This window comes from Astatotilapia calliptera, chromosome 18 (assembly GCF_964374335.1).
Source record: "Astatotilapia calliptera chromosome 18, fAstCal68.1, whole genome shotgun sequence".
In the NCBI taxonomy this organism is placed as follows: domain Eukaryota; kingdom Metazoa; phylum Chordata; class Actinopteri; order Cichliformes; family Cichlidae; genus Astatotilapia; species Astatotilapia calliptera.
The window spans coordinates 23326210-23345843 of NC_137439.1; the positions used below are offsets into that span (position 1 = coordinate 23326210).

The following is a 19634-nucleotide window of genomic DNA, read 5'->3' on the forward strand; positions in this document are numbered from 1 at the left end:
TGCTGCTTTAGTGTTAGCTCTTTCTAAATCCTAACCATGTTGCGGTCTTCAACTTTGAAAGAGATTGAAACATACAAGTGCAAATTTGTGCTATCTCAATTCGATTTGCTGCGAGTTTGGCTGACAAAGTCATCCACTGCCCACACACAGATTAAAGGCAGTGAAAATATGGCGTCCCACATGACAGGTACATCTGGCAGAGTGTGTTTATGACTGACACAGAGAAACAGCCACAGGGCTCTCCTTTCCTTGCCTGCCTCAGAAAATGAATTATTGAGAGTGATGAACTGAAAATAACGTGGATGAGTAAAGGAGGCTCACTGCCCCTCCTACACACACTCTTCTGGTCACGGGGCCGGCCGATGTGGGCACGTTTACTGCCGTGTGTGTGTGTGTGTGTAATGTCTTAATGAAGATATTTAAGCTGCACGTGGCTACTGAGGCAAAAAGTTGTGTGTTAATAGTAAAAGTTTGTTCTTTGCGTGTGTTTTTGTGTCGGTCTGGTGGGCTTTGTTCAAAAGGAGATGCTGTGTTCCTACAGCCTTTTATCTTGATGGCAAAACAGACAGAAGAATAAGTTATTCAGACTGTGAGTCAAACTCCCAGCAGACTTCTATTGGCCTGTCATGCTTTCTCCCTCTCTTTCTTTCCGTCCCTCGCCCATGACCCCGCTCACACAGAAACACACATGCACCTGGGATCTATTTTATCTGTTTTTAGACAGCAAGATAATCACCCAGGCTCAAAATTAGCGTGCCATCATCTTGGGTTACCACTAGAAAAGTGCGTTTCTGTGTAGATGTGGTTTGCTTTAATTGTACTGAAATTGAGCTCTCTCTGTTTCGCTCTCTTTCCCTGATTTTTTTTTTCTTTTTTCTTTTTTTTTTTTGAGCGGTTTGTGTATGTGTGTGTGCCTGTCAGCGAGAGAGTAAATATTTGTGCAAGAGCTCTGGAGAAGGTCAGGGTCAAAGTATGACAGACAGCCCACTGGGAAATAAAGACACACATACATACGCAGTCTTTCTTTTGCTCTCTCACTCTCTCTCTGACACACACACACACACACACACACACACACACACACACACACACACACACACACACACACACACACACACACACACACACACACACACACACACATATATGCATAATGAGAATCAAATAGAGATGGTGAGAATGGAAGTAAAACATAAGTAGACAGACAGTAGGGGACACAGAAAGTTAGAGAAAAACAGAAACAAAGAAAGGCATAAAAAAGACAGATATGGAGAGAATTAGGAAGAGAGAGAGGGCTTCATCCTGTAGTTCCCCTTGGCCGCTCTCAGTAATTGGCTGATGTCCAAGGGACAGAGAGTAGATCAGAAATCAGCCTGGGTGTACTCATGTGCTTCATGTACTGGACATCACAAACCATTTCATATCCACAGTGGTCTTGTGCCTTTATGCGCACGCGTGTCAGAGAAGTTGTAAGACGCCATAAATAGAGTAAGGGTCTGTCCAGAGGCATCAATCATAGAGGTCTATGGCTTCCATGTGGTCACGGCTCATGCCCGCTCTGCAAACATGTGATCCTAACTTGCCAGAGTCTGTTAAAAGCAACTGCTGCTATACATCATGTGCTTCCAAAGAAAACATCAGACTTTCAAGAATAACCCCACTGTGAGCTTCACTCACATGTGTTGAGCAGTAGCAGCTGAACTGGGTGTCAGTAATGTAAACTCACTGTACACTAAAACCTCAAGGCCCGTGTCTTTAACAGCAGAGCATTTCCAGAACTGTCACTCACAGAGAACAGATATGCTTCTGATTAATTATGAGGTGTTTTTCTATAAGCCATATCCCTCGTAGTCCTACATTTGTAAATAAATGGATTCTATCATAAACATCTTGGCAGTGTATTTTAACACCTTTTCTATGGTGGGATGGACTGTCTATACACATAGATTTTCATCTCATATGGCATTTCTTCATTTATTGTAATTATGCAGCTAAATGCATGTACAGCAAATATCCCTTGATACTGGCAACGTCTGTTCTGTTTGTTTCCTATTTGCAATATATTGTTTTTTTTTCAGTAGCCTTTCCTGCTAGAACAAGTAAATCTTTCTGATGTTAAAAAATCAGAGTCTACAAATATTCGAATGAGTCATTAAAATGTATTTTTTTAGCGCACTGAATCCCAGCATGCTAGTGAACAAACATTTACATTAGCATTGCTGTCAGCTTTAGTGTGTTTGCAAATGAGCCTATGCACTCTGCAATGCAACTTGTGCTTGCAGGTGACAGTTTTGCCAATAATTTCATATAGATTTGTGTCAAACTTGACTTTAAAATAAGGCACATACCTTCTTTCTTTGGGATATTTCTTAACCCAGAATGCTTCCACGGGAATTGTGTGTTTGTGTGAGCGTGCATGTGTGGGGCAGGATTAGTAGTAATGGGGAATATTATGGTGTTAAATGTTGTTATGAACTCCGATTAAGGATTAGAGGATCTCAGCAGGGGGCTGGACTCTGGATGCTGACATCTCTATCTCACACAGATCTCCTCATTACTACACACACATACACAGAGCTCCACACACACTTTACTTGGGTCTCTATAAACAGAACTCTACACCGCACACAACACCTCATACGCTACTTCCACTTATTAACGTTTGAAATCACTTACGTCACCGGCACATTTTCAGTTAATAAAGTCACATGGGTTATGCTCCTCTGCCGCTGTTAAAAGGTACACACTCTTTGCTGTGCTCCAGTTAATCAATTAATCAAAATGATGTGTTTATATAGTGAAGCACCATTAAGCGTGTAATGGAACTGTGTATTTTGTTCTGTGTATCACACGTTTGGTGTAAACCTGGCTCGATGGCCGCCATTTTTATTCATTTCTTTTTATTGCACATAATTTTTTTCACGTATGCTATTTTTGACCATCTTTCTGAGGTTTGTTTTGTGTGACAACAATGTCAGTTGGACTGAAAACACGTTTCACAGGCATGTACGCATGAACACAAACAAACCCACCTACAGATGTGACCCCGGTGGCCATAAAGGACGCCACTTTCAATCTCGTCAGATTTCTCCACTGACGCTTGATGTATCAATTTTTAAGTAGCTGGCTTCAACTCGGGGATGTGTATATATACACACGCACTTACACACAGACACACACTCTCACTCGAACACAGACTGCTCTGTGCTCCGGGAGCTGTGGCACTTGAGGGGTACTCGAAGGGTTCCATCTTGAAAGGCTGTTGCCATGGTGACAATTATGGCGCTCATCTCCCATGGGCCAGCAAGCTTTACACAACTTTCCTCCCAGCTGAACATGGCCTTTCACACACACAGTGTACCCCCCACCTATGCACAAACACACGCACAATTTTCTCCTCTTTTCTGCCCTTTATGGTAAATCCGGCCGAGAGCCAATATTTGACTTGAACCGAGCGCGACAGTAAGCAAAAGAACGGAGCAATTAGCTCTTAAACTTTTGTAAGGGAAGTGAAGAGGAGGAGAGCGCTCACCGTCATCCAGAGGAAGTGTTTGTGTCAGAATAATGCAGCGGAGGTGATTTTGCATACGTTCAGAGGCGCCTGGTTGAATGCAATTAGCGTGTAATGATTCTGACGGTGAGATATCGGGCTCGCGTTCCTGTGCGTACACTTGCGTCTAAATCTGTAAAGGCCCTATTGAACATTAATGGAACACATTTCCTGAACTATTGCAGTCAGCAGCTTCTGTTTTTCGTGTAAGCATTTAATCACTGCTGAAGCGTAGCGGTTCATAGAGAAACACAGCTAACATGTTAGAATGTATCCTGAACTGGCTCGAGGGGTCATCAAAGCTGCCAGGAATCATTAATCACGGCATAGGTCAGAGCTTTGCCCACAGACAAAGTCAACCAGCTCCATATATACGTGACCCTTGAACAGGATAATTTAAATTGACTGTAAAGGCTACGTGTGCAGAAGTGTAGGATGAGATTGTAATATATTCATCCTCGAGGGAAGGAATAAAAAGGCTGTGAACCACTGTTCTAACACAGCACGTTGGTTTTATGCCTACTGAAAGTGACTGGGAATAAACGCGCATGTAATTTGTCAGTAAAGAGGACGTTAACTGCTATTTTGGTGACGATTTGAGTCATTTGTCAAGAAAAAAAATGGTCACAAACTGTCACAGCTTCTGGCATGTGAACATTAGCAGTTTTCCTTTTTTCTTATGAGATTCAAGGAGCGTTTGCTCAGGTTTAATCATTAAACCTCGAAAATCTGTATGAAAAGAGTCACATATGCTGAATGCAAACACAAGAAAAAATAATTCAAGAATCTGATCACCTGATGAACTCTTGTAGCCGAACATTTGCGTTTCTTTTCCCTCCAGCGATTCCTGAGGCAGGTGTTCGCTATTTCATCTGCTAAATGCTTTACTGGCTTTTTTAGCTGCTAACTGTCTGTCATTTGGTGTTGAGCAATGGGTTTATAAAACCCCATTGTTATACACTACCTCGCACTACCTTTTAACTGAAAACAACTGTCTCCTTGGGCTGAAAGTAAGGCTGATGGGTGCTGGGAGTGAACCAGAACTGTCAGACTGTGAGGAAAATAAACCTAAACCATGAGTTAATAGATACTAAAAAACTCAGAGGATGAAAATTCTTTGATGATGAATATATATTTTGCTGAGTGCCTATAAACACCATATAGATGATGGACCTGTTTGTTTATTGACTCCTGCGTTTCAAGTCTGAAGTTTTGAGCTTTGGCTATAGTTTGTGAAGCTGTAAGTTAAGAGAAGAAGTGGCTCTGACTGAGAAACTGATGACACCACAAGCTCAGATGATAACGGCTTATCGATTGCAAGGTTGCCATCCCACAAAACACACCCTGTTTAATCACCTATTTTATTCTTGGGCACTTGAGGGGTACTCGAAGGGTTCCATCACTGTGTATATACAAAATGAACACTGTGTATATTCCATAAGATTTGAAACTGGGTACTGGGACCACAAAAAAAACTATAAAAGTACTAAGGTATTAAATCTGAAGACGTAAAGTCATTTTGTCATAGACTTCTCTACAACTGGAAGGGAGTCACTTCCTGTGCATAATTGCAGGTTTAGAGCACTTCAGCAGTGGCAACTCTTTTCAGACCTGGCAGCTAAGAATAGCTTTTCTATGGAGTTTGTGTACACACAGGACTTCAAAGGGCCCTGGGAAACTGCAATATGTTTATTTTATTTTCTTCTGGCATTTTGTAATAGATTTATAGAACTAATCAGTTTTTGTGGTCCTATAAAACAATAAGATGTGGAGTGGAACAGAACTCAATCATCTCTTGTGTACAGTGTTTTTCCCAAAGGAAGAAGTTGTGCTGTTCCCATCTCAATCAGTGCATGGTGACTGAGGGTGTGTCTTGAGTAGCAGTACTATATCATATCTAAGAGCTATCGATTGGCATAAATACACCGACTCTCTCTAGTGACCACATGAATAATTAATAGGACACTGGATCTGAGGCCACTCTTTATCATACGCAGAAATGCATACACAGATCTGAAAAACACGCGCGCACACACACACAACACCGTCAGCTGAGGAAAATGTTAATTTGGAGTTAGCTCATAGTTCTACGACATAGTTTTTGTGTCTAAACTTTTGCTCTTGTGTGTGTCTGCTTTGTGTGTATGTTTATGCGATCACTGTCTTACTGCTTCAGGCTTCTTGTCCCTTTTTTTTTTATATCTGTGGTAAATCATTAATCATAAGGGAACCAACTCAAGTACCATATTTCCCATGGGGCAGACTCTGGGAGTAGCTTGAGAAAAGTAGCGAGAGAAGCAGAGAGAGAGAGGAAGGAGAGAGAGAGAAGGAAAAGGGTTACTAAGAAAGTAAAAGAGGTGGAAAAGGGGAGTAGAAAGCAGCACATGAGGAAGCTCTACTCATACTGGCCAAGTCACCATTCTTGAACAAAGTTTTTGATCAGGCAGTTGTATGTGTGCCAAGGCTGGCATAGGGTGCCCTGTCTGTCCTTTACCGCTGAGGCCCTTTGTGCGTCTGTGGCTGGCTAGCGCCTGTAGCCAGGACTCTCCGGATGCAGCGTCCCCCCAAGAGAAAAGACGCTTTTCCACCGTGCTCCTACGGCCCAGCCAACAGGAACACACACAGTCACCAGCACAGCACATAGGCACCCATTACCTTAAAGGCTGACAGGAAGGAGGAAAGAGAGCAGAAACCCTCTGAGAATTACTACTCCCTTTATTTTCCTTTCATTTCTTTCTCGTTTTCTTTCTCTCATTTTTACACCTACACACCCACATCCCCTTTTTTTTCTCTCAGTGTTCTCTCAGGTCTTTTGGGGATTGTGCCAGTGGACTTTGCTCCCCTATGATGAATGATTTACCTAAAAATACTGTCTGTATGTGAGCACACAGCATCCAGGTGGAGGAACTTACCTGCACAGTGAGAAATCAAACTACTTTTAGGCCACTTTTCTATTCCGCTGTCTGCAGGTTAACCGCGGCATTGAATATGCGTGCGTGTGTGTGTTAGCGTGGTAATATACAGCCTTTCTGGGACAAGTGACGCGTAGCTTGATTAAATCCATGACCTTCACCAGCAGCACAAGCAATCAGCAGGCGAACACATGCGTTCGCACACACACACACGCTGCATACTTAACACCTTCTCACACAGGAGCACTTGGTGCAATCAGCACCTGGTGGAATCGGTCGCATCATTGATCCAACCTGTTCATAGCTGCATGTATACATATCCACACAAACGTGCACATACACACGCCAGGCGCCTATCAAATTGCATTTGAGACACCCTCATTTTCCTTACATAGAGTTTTGTACACTGTAATACTATTTACCACCGTGGCAGAAAAAGCCTCACAATAACGGGAATACCAGGACTATGAATGTATAAATAAATACATGCGTAATCTATATTCAGATTACCAAAGGGAAAGTCAGGAATTCTATTTTCCTGCCTAGGATGCAAAAGGGAAATCATTCACGTCCCCAGTCTATTACAGTAGGTTGCTCCTGTTGAGCGGTATCACGGTTTTCCCTCCCCAGTTTTATGACTCCACATAATGACTAATGTGCAGCTACTGTAACAGCTCTACCAGTAGTCATATTATATTATTGTAACTATTGCTGTGACTGCGGCTGTATATATTTTTGAGCCCTCGGTTGCCCGAAGATCTAATGCTTATATAACAGGAATGACAGTTGATCTGCTGTTGAACTGTGTTATTGTATCGTACAACTCTGTTGTTACACCAGTCTTTTGGCCTCATGTGAAAGGCGCTCACGTAGACCTATTGTCACAACATATTAAATCAGACTTTGTTTTCCTGTTCTTTGCCACGAGCGCTGCATGGCACATTCTGTGACCCACCTGTATCTGTAGTATCTATCTTTTGCAAAAAACAAAGAAGAAAAGAAAAATCTTTTACTGCATTGTTTGTATTTTTTGGTACGTGTTATAGAATTGTAACCATCTTATCTGAACGAGCAATTATATTGATCTTTAAATGAGATATAAGACAATTTCTACTGCAAAAGGCCAAAAAAGTATGTGTTAAGAAGTCTCAAAGAGATCGTTTTTAAGCTCCAATCGTACCATTTGCTTTTATTTTCACATGTTTTTGCACTGACACTGAAACTGCTTGGTTACATTTAGGCAAAGCAATTACTTGGTTGAGAGGAAAAAAATGTGATTTGTGTTCATTTGGTCTATGTTAGGAAGCAGAATGTAGTTTTAGTTAAGAGTGGCAACACCAGCACACATGTTACTTTGCAGTTACACACTTGACCATCCTTATGTTTAAAACATAATAACTAAGAGTCAAAATAAGAACTTAGACAAAAAATAACCATTTTTGGAGAAGGGTAGGACACTTGTAAGTTTTTCTCTGACTTCTCTTTATTATGTGCAGGCTTCAAGTATAATTCTGTATGCTTTCTGTATTATTTATGTTTTTAAATTATGATAGCAATATTAACTTAAAAGTAAGATTTGGGGACTTGACAAAAAACGTCATGACAGATGAGACACGTGCAGACATAAATTCAGATTGTTTGGGTTTTTTTGATCGAGAGATAAAAACAAAAGTAGTCATCTGATTGTGTGTATTTCTTGTTTCTCTAGCAACACAGCTTTGTTCTAAGAGCTCAGCAGTTTCTTTGGCCTGTACAATGTCACAGTAAGTGACAGTATTATGTCCAAATCAGCCAAATTTAGACAATCACATTGTAGCAAGGCAGGGATTTCTGCTGCAATTGCAACTACTAGCTTTTATCATCACATTACAAACAACAATATAGTAAATTGGTGTTTAAGTGTTCACAACAAAAGTGTTTGGCAACACTTTTCTTTATGGTTAATAAATGCTGACTGTGTATTGTGTTTGTTGCAATGGTACAACTTCTTATTCCATATTCATCTTCTTTCCTCGCTCCAGCATGCAGACCTGGCACCTACAAAGCTTCAGCTACAGATGCCTACTGCACCAAATGCCCCCCTCACAGCTCCTCCCCACAGGAACAAGCCACAGAGTGCATTTGTGAGAAAGGTTTCTACCGTGCTGAGAACGACCCTCGCTCAATGGCTTGCACACGTGAGTGATTCAAACACTGTCAGAAAGTTCAAGCCATCACAGTCACAATATTCACTACAGTTCACTATAGTGAAATTATTGTTGGGCTATGAAATTATTTAGTTACTTTTCATTTAATCAGTTTGCCATGGATACAATTGCTGCAAGAACAGCACACAGATACGTGGTTCAAATGCTCTCTCTTTCGGTTTCAGTTCTCTCTTACGCGTAGACACACACACACACACACACACATACAGCCAGAGAGTTTGGGCTACATAGTCATGGAAAGACACAGAGAGGACGCAAAAAGATGGGGGATGATTGAGTGTGCAGGAGAAACAGAAACAGATAGATTAAGATAGACGGAGGGAAGTGGAGGCGGGAAAGGACATTGTCATGGCAGAGGAGAGAGACGGAACTTGAGAAATATTGAGGAACGCGTGCACACACACACACACACACACACACACACACACACACACACACACACACACACACACACACAAGCATGCACACGCATACTCAAACCCATTATCAGGTTATGGTAGATTACACTCATTAATCGTTGTAGCAGGTGAGATGTGACAGGTGTTATCAGCTGGAAATGAGTAACGGTTTGTTCAAATATGTATGGGCAGACACGCGCACGCCATCTCTCTTGAATGGTGAAGAGCACTATGGAGGATTGAGGAAGGAAAATGAGAAAATAAGGAGAAACGGTGAGAGAGTTAGTCATGGAAAGATGGAGAGTGACACTCGAGACATAAGAAAAGAATAGAACAGTGGGGGAAATCGTTGAGTATCAGAGGCATATAATCTAAGTGTCATAAAAGACCGATCAGTACCAACGGTGATGATGGACAGTTAAGTGCAGCCAAGGGAAGTGAGGATGGAGAAAAGAAAAAAAAGACAGAATTAGAATAAGTCAGCACACTCTCTTAGAAGATTTATAACCAACGGCCTCAATTATACGTAGTAGGGGCTCCGTCGCATGCTGCCGGGTCTCAGCACTGGGAGGGCCAGTCAAGAAAGTCTCAAGCTCTGCTGGTCCCCTCCTGGGGCTCACGGCTCAGCCAGGACCCTGATGAGATGTCAGCATGGAATGTGCTGCCAAATTCCATATGGTTGAAATACTGGCACCTTGCTGTGCTGTGGGTATCCACAGTCGGGGGTTTCTATATGAGTGGTTCTCATGCTACAGGAATAGCTTACCTTGATGATGTGTTTGTGTTTCAAGGATTCTTCAGATTCAGAACTGACCTTTCCACTGATATATCCGTGGTTATAAAAGAGTTTAATGAAATATAAAATATATTTTCCTAAGTTTGGTGTTCTGAATGTTAAACACTGGATATTATATTAATCTGTCTTTCAAGAAGAATGCACTGCATCTAAAGGTATATTGGAGGGCATTTGCGTGTAACTTTCTTTGGTTCCTTGAGAATGATTACTGACATAATAAATAAATTGATAAACTAATTATTTCAGCTGAAGCTCAGAGTGATTTTAACCACTTAAATCATAAAATGCAACTGACTTTTGAGAATTACTTTGGGCACTTTCCATAGATCATTGTCCTCTTACTATTTATTATCTGCAGAGCACTCTCAGGGTGTGAGTTAATTTCACATGGTAAAAAATCTTTGTGCAGTCAAGTATCGGCTATTTAATATTATATGAATTCTCTTTAAAGCTTTAAGATTGAAATTGGAAAGTGCAATATGATACAGTATTCTTCGATGTGACAATCTGCCAAACTCTTTCAATCACTGTCGATTTCAAAGCTAATTAACAGACTGGAAAAATATGCACCTCGTGGTTGAAGTCAATTATTAAATTTGTAATTTAATCAGCGTGATGTCTGTTCTTTATAGAAATCGCAATTCATTTGGTAATGAGCATGAAGACGATGCACACTGAAAGACTGGATATTTCAAAAAATAATATTTGTCTGTATTTCAAGGAGGGGCTCTGATAAAGACAGTTTTATGCCATGCTTCTCACCAATTAAAAGCTAGAATAGCTTGGATTAATTAGCAGGGTGCCACATGTATTGTAATACTATTTTATAGATGACTATATATTTGGATGTGCATTATTAAATCCAGTTGTAACCTGTGAGATTTTGGGCGTTTGTAGTCCTTTTTAAGCAACATTTGAAGGCAGTGACAATGATGGTTAACCAATGCTGTGCACAGTTTCACCAAGGTTTCCATTTAGAAACCTTTACACTAGATTTAGTGTTGTTAAAGCAGTTTAAAAGGAACTTTAAAAAAATGTAATAAATAAATAATGAATAGTAAAAAGATACAGAAACTGATCAGAGCCTTTGTATTCTCTCAGGTCCTCCATCTGCTCCTGAGAATCCCATCTCAACTGTGAATGAAACCTGCGTCACCTTGGAGTGGGCACCACCCAGAGACACCGGAGGCAGAGGAGACATCATCTACAACCTCAATTGCACAAAGTGCTCTGGTGATGGCAAGAAGTGCACAAAATGCGGTAGCAACGTCCATTTTGTTCCCAGGAACTTTGGTCTGTCATCAACAACCGTGTTGGTTACCGACTTGGAGCCAGACTCCAACTACAGCTTCACAATTGAGAGTGAGAATGGAGTGTCGGCCTTAAGTCCAACACCCAAGGGAAAAGTCGTGATAAATGTCACAACATCGCAGACAGGTGAGAACATGTGCACGTCCTAAACAAAGAGATCCCAATTTGCATATGAATGTATTTGTTGATGCCGGGAAGCTCTTTCACAGTATTATTTATTATGTTTCAAGACATTTGGGGATTTAATATGCAGTAAATACTTATAAAAAATATCTAAATATAAAAATATATATATAAAAAGCAACATATTATGTGGCCTGAACATTTTCTGTTTATAAATAGCATCATGCTTATGTGAGAACTATAAACATTGATGTGAAGCATCTCTAACACTCTGACTCTAAATGACATCTTTGCACCCTTGCCTGCATGTGCAATCATATTTGCATATGTCACATGCAGGGACTGCGTAACAGAAGTGTAGCAAGGTGACGATCTCTTTCAGGTCTCACACTACTGTGTATGAGAGGTGGGAGGAAGGTGAAAGGGGTGTGGGAGGTTGTTAACCTCATTAAAATCCCCACATGCCTTGATTGTCGCTCTCAACTATGCACACACATACACACACACACACACACACACATGCACAAGCAAACACACTTTCAAACCGCACAAGCATCTGCTCCGATGTGTGAATGGATCGGAAGTCGTAGGGTTTGGGGTTTGCACTGATCACATGAGCAGATAACATGATAACATGAGTGTCACACATCTGTTTCATTAACACAATAAAATGTCTGACATATTGCAGTATGGGTCTTCTCGTGTCATGGTCCTGCACCAGCCTGTCTTGCAGAGCTCTACTTTCTCTTTTACTCGCACTTTCTCCCTTTGTTTTTTCTATTTTCTATAGTCAGCGTAGTGTTGAAGGAAAGGCGGAGCAAGGACAGTGTGACTTTGGCCTGGCAGGGCCCAGAGAGACCCAACGGAGTGATCGTGGAATATGAGGTTATCTACTATGAGAAGGTGATAAAGACCTACACATACACTAAAATGCACAAGTGGGATAAACTGTCTTACCTAAATAAGTATTTCTCCCAAAAGGTCATTATGCACGGCTGAAAATATCTTGAGTACCCCGTAACACTACATATTTTCTAATCTTCTTGTTGTTTGTACTGCAGCCTTTGGGTATATCACTAATGACTTGTTCATTACAAACATCTACAATGCCTTTTTTCAGTTTCTCCCTTTCTATGTTTTCACTGCCTTATCACTAACGTCTCCTTTACTGTTCATGCCAAGCTAATTAACCAAACATCTGTTGAACAAACCTCGTAAAACCTGGATGAGATGATGAAATTGAGTGTGGGGGTTTTGAGCTTGTTTTTATATTCCGGCGGGGACTTAAGCCTAAATACTTACCAACGTATGGGGACTTGCGTCACAGTAAGGACAAGCATTCAAACAAGTCCCCACAGGTGCTTTTTTTAGGGTTAAAACTTTATTTTAGAAAAAGGGTTGAGAAATAGTTTGGGATTAGGAAAAAGCATTGAAATTTGATGTTCTAAGTCAGGGTAAGTGGCTTGGGATTGCATTAGATTAATGAGTGTCCTCGTGTGAACGATGGAACAAGATTGTGTGTCTGTGTGCGTGCACGCTATCTGATCATGAGTGTGTGTGGGCTGGCAGGCATTACCAGTAAAACAGTGTTAATCCGTGTTGTAAAGTGTCTTCCATTAGGTAGAGTATCAGCCTCTCTGCAGGGAATCAGCTTACTGACAGACACACTTATTCTTTATTCATCCTCCTGCACACATGTATATAAGTGCACGCACACCCACAAGGTAGTTGAGGAAGGAAGTGAAGCGGGACTAGTAACCGCATAATGCTTTGGAGTGTGGAGAGGAAAAGATTTGAGAGTTGACAGATGCTCATGTATAAATGCCACCCAATGGTCCAGCGATGAACAAATGAAAACTTAGTGAGGTGTATTTGGACCCTGGAGACATTTAAATTCAACAATTTGAGGTTTTTATTATTTTCAGACTATTTTTGTTTATTATATTATATATTATTATTTGCTCTGTATAAACCTCTTTAGAGGTTTTTGTATATTCAACCATTTTTTAAAATCCAGACTCATTTAATTTCTTGGACACTTAATATCATCTATTTTAAGTTTCTCTCCTTTTTCACTCACTGTTTCACTCTTTTTTTCTGCTCCAGAACCAACGAGAACAGAACTATACAGTTCTGAAGACTCGCTCCAACATGATGACAGTGGAAGGGCTCAAACCTGGGACCACTTATGTGTTCAGGGTCCGGGCTCGGACTGATGGGGGGTATGGGAGCTATGGTGGAGAGATTGAGCTAGAAACAAGTCACGAAGGTACAGTAAAACAAGGAATAATAGATTTTTTGTTTACTTATAGGGAATCGGATATTTCAGTTTTCCTCCCAGCTGTTTTGTCCCACTTTGTCCAGTTGATTTGTTTCTTTTTCATCTCTTTTCCTCCTACTAAATTTCCATGTGGTCAGCTGAAAATTGGAATAGCAGCCAGTCCATGTTTAATACATGCCTGTTCTTCAAATGCAGTATGCATTCTCAATATTAGAAATCTAAAAGTGCTGGTAAAAAAAAAAAAACGGGACAAAGATTACCTCTGGAGCAAAATGTACATCCATATTATATCAAGTGTACTAAGATTTGAAGTCATCCCTGCTGTTTAAATCAATCGACTGTATGGTTATGGAATATCTTACTTTCATCCGAACAGCTTCTTCAGTTCTGCTGTCAGACAGAGACACCTTGGCAGTCTCATAGGTTGTCATCTATGTATCTGAACCAGTGGCTCGAAAGTTTTGTGGAATACTTATCAGGTGAAAGGGAGACAAGCCAGTTTCACAAGGAAGGATGTGCCGTTGGATTGAAAATCTTGATTTGCACAGAACACTGGAGATATATATCCAGTCATCATTAAAGGCAAAAGCTTAATACATGACATACATGCCTTATACTTAGATTTTAATATACTAGGAATTTATACCAAAGGCAAATCCATGCCTGGTTAAGTTCAGCGGGGTTGTTCAGGCCTCATAAACAGCTTTGTGTTGCTTCTCTGTCATGTTGTTTCCAAATTCCCCGTGTTCATCTATTCTTTTTATTGTTGTTGTTGATGTTAAGGTTGGGGTCATTCATTTTCATTATCACCTTATTGTGCGTGCTAGGATTTTCTACTTTAGAGGTTGCATAATGTGTTCTTCAACATGATCAATGATTCCAAGACAAAGTGGAGGAAAGTAGAGGGGGATACATGTGTAAATGGTTGGAACTGCACTATACGCTGTCTGGAAGGCATACGAATAGCATACATACGGATGACAGTTCAAGTAATTCAGTAATCATCCATCCATCCATCCATCTTCATCCGCTTTGTCCGGGGCCAGGTCGCGGGGGCAGCAGCCTAAGCAAAGAGGCCCAGACCTCCCTCTCCCCAGCCACCTCCTCCAGCTTATCCGGGGGAATACCAAGGCGTTCCCAGGCCAGCCGAGAGATATAATCTCTCCAGCGTGTCCTGGGTCTGCCCCGGGGCCTCCTCCCGGTGGGACATGCCTGGAACACCTCACCCAAGAGGCGCCCACGGGGCATCCTTGTCAGATGCCCGAACCACCTCAGCTGGCTCCTTTCGATGTGGAGCAGCAGCTGCTCTACTCTGAGCCCCTCCCGGATGGCCGAACTTCTCACCCTATCTCTAAGGGAGAGGCCAGCCACCCTTCGGAGGAAGCTCATTTCTGCCGCTTGTATCCGCGATCTCGTTCTTTCGGTCACTACCCACAGCTCGTGGCCATAGGTGAGGGTAGGGACGTAGATCGACCGGTAAATTGAGAGCTTCGCTTTTACACTCAGCTCCCTCTTCACCACGACGGACCGGTGCAGCGTCCGCATTACTGCAGCTGCAGCCCCAATCCGTCTGTCGATCTCCGGCTCCCTTCTCCCATCACTTGCGAACAAGACCCCGAGATACTTGAACTCCTCCACTTGGGGCAGGAACTCATCCCCAACCCGGAGTGGGCACTCCACCCTTTTCCGGCTGAGAACCATGGCCTCAGATTTCAGTAATCAATTAAAGTAATTATAAACTTGGTCCTGCAACAAATGCCTTTAAATTGCTCCTACTAATGCAACATATACATCTCAATATTTAGAGCGTTTATATAAAACACAAAAAATGAGAATAATTACGTAAGTTGTGCAAATTATGCATTCTTTAAGGTTGACAGTAGAGGGCAAAAAGAAATTAGAGTTTATACAAGTCTACAGGAAAATATACCTACAGTTAAATTAATTTGTATCCTCTTTAAATCTGTGTGCTATTGAGTTTATGGTTTCAATTCCTAGTATCAAATTTTAATGAATACAACAAGGTGTAAATTATCTTTTCTTGGCTGTCACCAAAATACTCCGTGGTTTATAGAATGTCAGCTGATGAATCCGCGGAAAATTCTGATCTCACTTCTTCTATGCTCAAAAGTATATAGAGCTGTTGCTGTGCCTTCAAATAAAGGTTCACAGTCTAGTTCAGTGTTCTAAAATACAGGATCTGCCTTATGCAGCTAATCCAGTAATCTAATTAGATCAATTCTATTGATTGTTAAAGAAGAGGTGAGTACGTGTGCACCACAAAATATAACAGGAGATCAATGCTTATCTGTACTTACCTTGGAGCTTTAATTTGCCTCTTCAACACAGGCACAAGCACACACATATATGCAGTGCATACACACTCAGTCGCACATGTCTGCCCATGCTTAGCTAAACCAGATAAATGAGGTATTTGTTTTGAGTAATGGCTCGATTGGTGTGGCGTAAAAATCGATGCATCTTTGCAGAAAGTTCTCGGTGGTAGCCTTGTTATGTGCAATGTTAACATATCCATTTGGACAGCACAGAAGAATGGGAATAGCTTTCATGTCTACTCTCATACCCTCGCAGGGAATGTAGAGAGGGAGAGCGCTTTTCATCAAGGACCTTACTTACTATTCCATCCACCTCCCTTTCTTTCCTTTACTCGTTTGCGGCCCTCTCTTTTTTCAGTCTCCCTCAGCCTCTGTCTTTTACCTCTTTTTCTATTGCTATCATATTTCATTCTATCTCTATCCTCCTCCGCCACTTTCTCACTCTCACTTGTTATCTTTTTAACTCCCAGCCTTCCTTAGTATTTTCTTCTGTCAATTTTCCCCTGTAGAAAACATTGCTGACTTTTTTTCCCCAATCTCATTTATGCTTGCTTAAATAACAGTCTTCACTTTTTCTCTTTTGTAGATGTTTTGGCCATAGGGGACCCTAATCAGTCTACCATTCTGGCTGTGTCGATCGCAGGGGGAATTGTTCTCCTCATCTTCCTGGTGACTTGCTTCGTTGTCAGTGGAAGGTAGGGCCAGCAGTAAGAAGGGGTTGGCAATTACCTCCCTGTTAATATTATGTCATTTTGTCACCATTCTTAAATGTATTGGAAATAATCCCTGTAGCCAAAGCCTGGTACATCTTACTGTCTCGCTGGGCCACAGACCTTTATTGTTGTCCAACAACTATTAAAAAGCACAGTTATGAGCTACACTGTTGCTGTGGGTGACACGTTCTTTTGATGCACTGAATGTGGCGACTTTATTTGGAGTCAGTTTCACACAGTGCTGCTCAAAGGCGCACTTAAACGCAGCTGAAAATGGGCCACAATTTCAAGTTCTTTTCACAATATTTACTCCTTTGGAATAACAATTGTTGAAAAAAAATCAGCTAGTTGTAAGAAATGCTTTTTTTGTTATTTAAAAAAAATAAAATTATATAATATTTCTGACTAAACAGTTCCCATGTTCAGTATGAACCAGTGGGCTTGCCTGAGGAAAGATATAAAAAGAACCTAAAATATCAGAAATTTTACCCTTTAAATTGATGGGATACAGTTTTTTGGCCACTCTAACACAGCGAATGAGCTAAACTCCAGACAGCTATTTTCTCAGTTGTTCTACTTTATTGGGTCACCAACAAAAAAGATTTAGGCTGAAATTGACTGAGCTTAAATTCAGTGAGCCCTATGAACATGTGCATTCATGCACACGCAAGCTAAGCGCTCTTCATATCTCTCTGTCTGTCTCTGAGGGATTACGCATGGGTGTGCCAAAGCAGGCCCTCCAACTTTGACATTTACACAGGCGCCAAAGTCCAACTAAAGGCCGTGTTATTCTGTATGTGAAGAGCATGGACTTTCAATGATCACTCTCTTTGAAGGTTAGACTGCTGGTAATGCTCTGGCTCACAGAAGGCCATAGAGGAGAAGGACGTGAGAGAAGAAGAAGAAAGGAAAGTAAAAGAATGCAGATTGGTTGAGAGGCTAGAAGATGAAAGGATGTAAGTTAAAAGAAGGCTCTTTAGAGAGGAAGAAATGGATGAGGAGAGAGAAGTAGGGATGACAGGCATTCGTGACTCACTGTACCTGTAATTAAATGTTTATCCTGTATGAGTTCAAATTACAGGAGATTAGCCACATTTTAAGAACTCTGCTACTATGCATCCATGCAAACATGCACATGCACTCGCTTAAAAGATTAGTATTGATTCAGGTGATTGCTTATCAAGCTGAGTGCTCTATTCACTATTGAGTAAGAGGAAGGTAATCAGCAAAGAAACACAGACGCACACTGCACTCAAGGCACGTGAACAGGATCGCATCAACATTTTTTTAATCAAGAGCCTGTAATGGGATTGTCCGTCTGCAAAGAAGAACAACCTGTGCAACATTTTGTGCTTTGAACGCGACGTGATGACACAAACACACACTACCACTTGTCTAATCGGGTTTCACAGGCTGGCGAGGTGTTAACTAGGTTTTACAGAGGGGTCGATGCACTGCCATCAATTTAAGGTCTCCCTCTCTTCCTCTGTTATTCTCTCTCTCTGTATCTGTCTTTCTTTCATTTACTCACAGAGGTGTGGATGCCGGGGAGAAGGCAGTGTTGATTACTGCTTTCTATTAAACAACATCTGTACACCTGTCAAGAGTGTGTGCACGTGTGTGTATTTGTGTGCATGCGTGCATAGGTGGAGTGCATTTGTAACTGGGGAAGGAAGCGAGGATCAAAGCCGCATCACTAGAGAGACAAGAGCGGGAGAGAGAGAGCTCAGGGGGGAGAGAGATGGACAGAAGCGAGGTAAAGGAGAGACACAAGTGGAGAATAAACATATTAGATTGGCAGTGAGAATGACAGGCTGCAGCAAAGGGGGGGAGAAGTACATTTGAAGTATGTTTGAGCCACAAGAGAGCTACATTTTCAGATGGTGTGAGAGATAGAGAGAAAGAGGAGGTGGGCTTTAAAGAGGAGGAGAGAAAAGTAGATGGAAGGAGAAGGAGAGCCAGGGGAAGAAGGCAGAGGTGCAAGGGGTAAAAGATGAAAAGGCAGATTACAAGCGAGTTTGAAAGAGTAGAGAGAGACGTGGAGTAAGACTAGGAGAGCTGATGGGTGGGCGATTGCACTTCTGTGTGCAATAAAAGTGTCGTCCTTGAGGTTTCTGAGGAATTAGGAGAACATTTTTATTTTTTCAAATGTCTCCTCGTGTTGTCCATTCTTCTCTCTTTTCACCCGTTCCATCGTATCTGTCAATCAGTCAGATTCTCCCTTCTCTAATTTCACTCTCTCTGCTTCTGCTTTTCTCGTTATTTTGAACGTCTTTTGGCTCCTCAGTTTTCATTTCCTGTTCTGTTCTTGATTGATTTTCCACGAGATGTGTGTGGTGCGTTTTTCTCCATAGCTCCCCAACCTTTACTCGCTGTGTAAAAAATTTCCCCCAGTAATCACTAAATTGAATGGAAGTGCAGTCAGATCGCAAGTGGGCGGCGCTAAGAACAAAATGTAGGCAACTGCAGAAATGCATTTTGATCCAACTTCTTAACATGGTATGAATGCTAATGTGTCCATATGTGGCGGCTGTTTTTCATCTTATCCTGCGCCCTGACAAATGGCAGTCTCAGATGCTGAAATAAATCACACCTTTCTTCTCAAACCATTGTGTTGTCTTTTATAGCTCGTGCTAAACAAGCCTGGAACTTGGCTGGCAATAGACAGCAAATGAAGGGATGCACAGGGGCTCTTTGACATATACAGTAAGGAAGTCCTTGGAGGATCATGATGACACAGGTGCAAACGGCACTATTTCCTAACTGTACACTTCTAAACTTATTGCTAGCAATACATTTTAAAACCATGTGTAAAAAGGGTCTTACTAAGTCCAGAATACTAACAACATTTTGAACAATGTGATCAGCGCTTCCTATCGCTCAACTATAATATAACTTTCACAGCCACAGAAGCACATACAGGCTTACTGTAGCCTTTCCTGGCTGCACGCTGAACAGCTCAGCCTCATAAACGGTTTGATTTGCAGCTATTCTATTCTGTCCTGCT

General features: G+C 41.5%; 1 protein-coding gene across 4 annotated transcripts in view; it reads left to right on the plus strand.

Moving 5' to 3' along the window:
- Positions 1-19634, plus strand: part of LOC113011381 (ephrin type-A receptor 3-like) — a 79447-nt gene that overhangs the window by 30734 nt on the left and 29079 nt on the right. For all 4 annotated transcript variants that reach the window (XM_026150908.2, XM_080293335.1, XM_026150909.2 and 1 more), the window contains 5 exons: positions 8484-8639; positions 10965-11300; positions 12088-12200; positions 13404-13566; positions 16501-16609. In XM_026150908.2, the coding sequence (XP_026006693.1) occupies positions 8484-8639; positions 10965-11300; positions 12088-12200; positions 13404-13566; positions 16501-16609 (877 nt within the window). The remainder of the gene's footprint in view (positions 1-8483; positions 8640-10964; positions 11301-12087; positions 12201-13403; positions 13567-16500; positions 16610-19634) is intronic.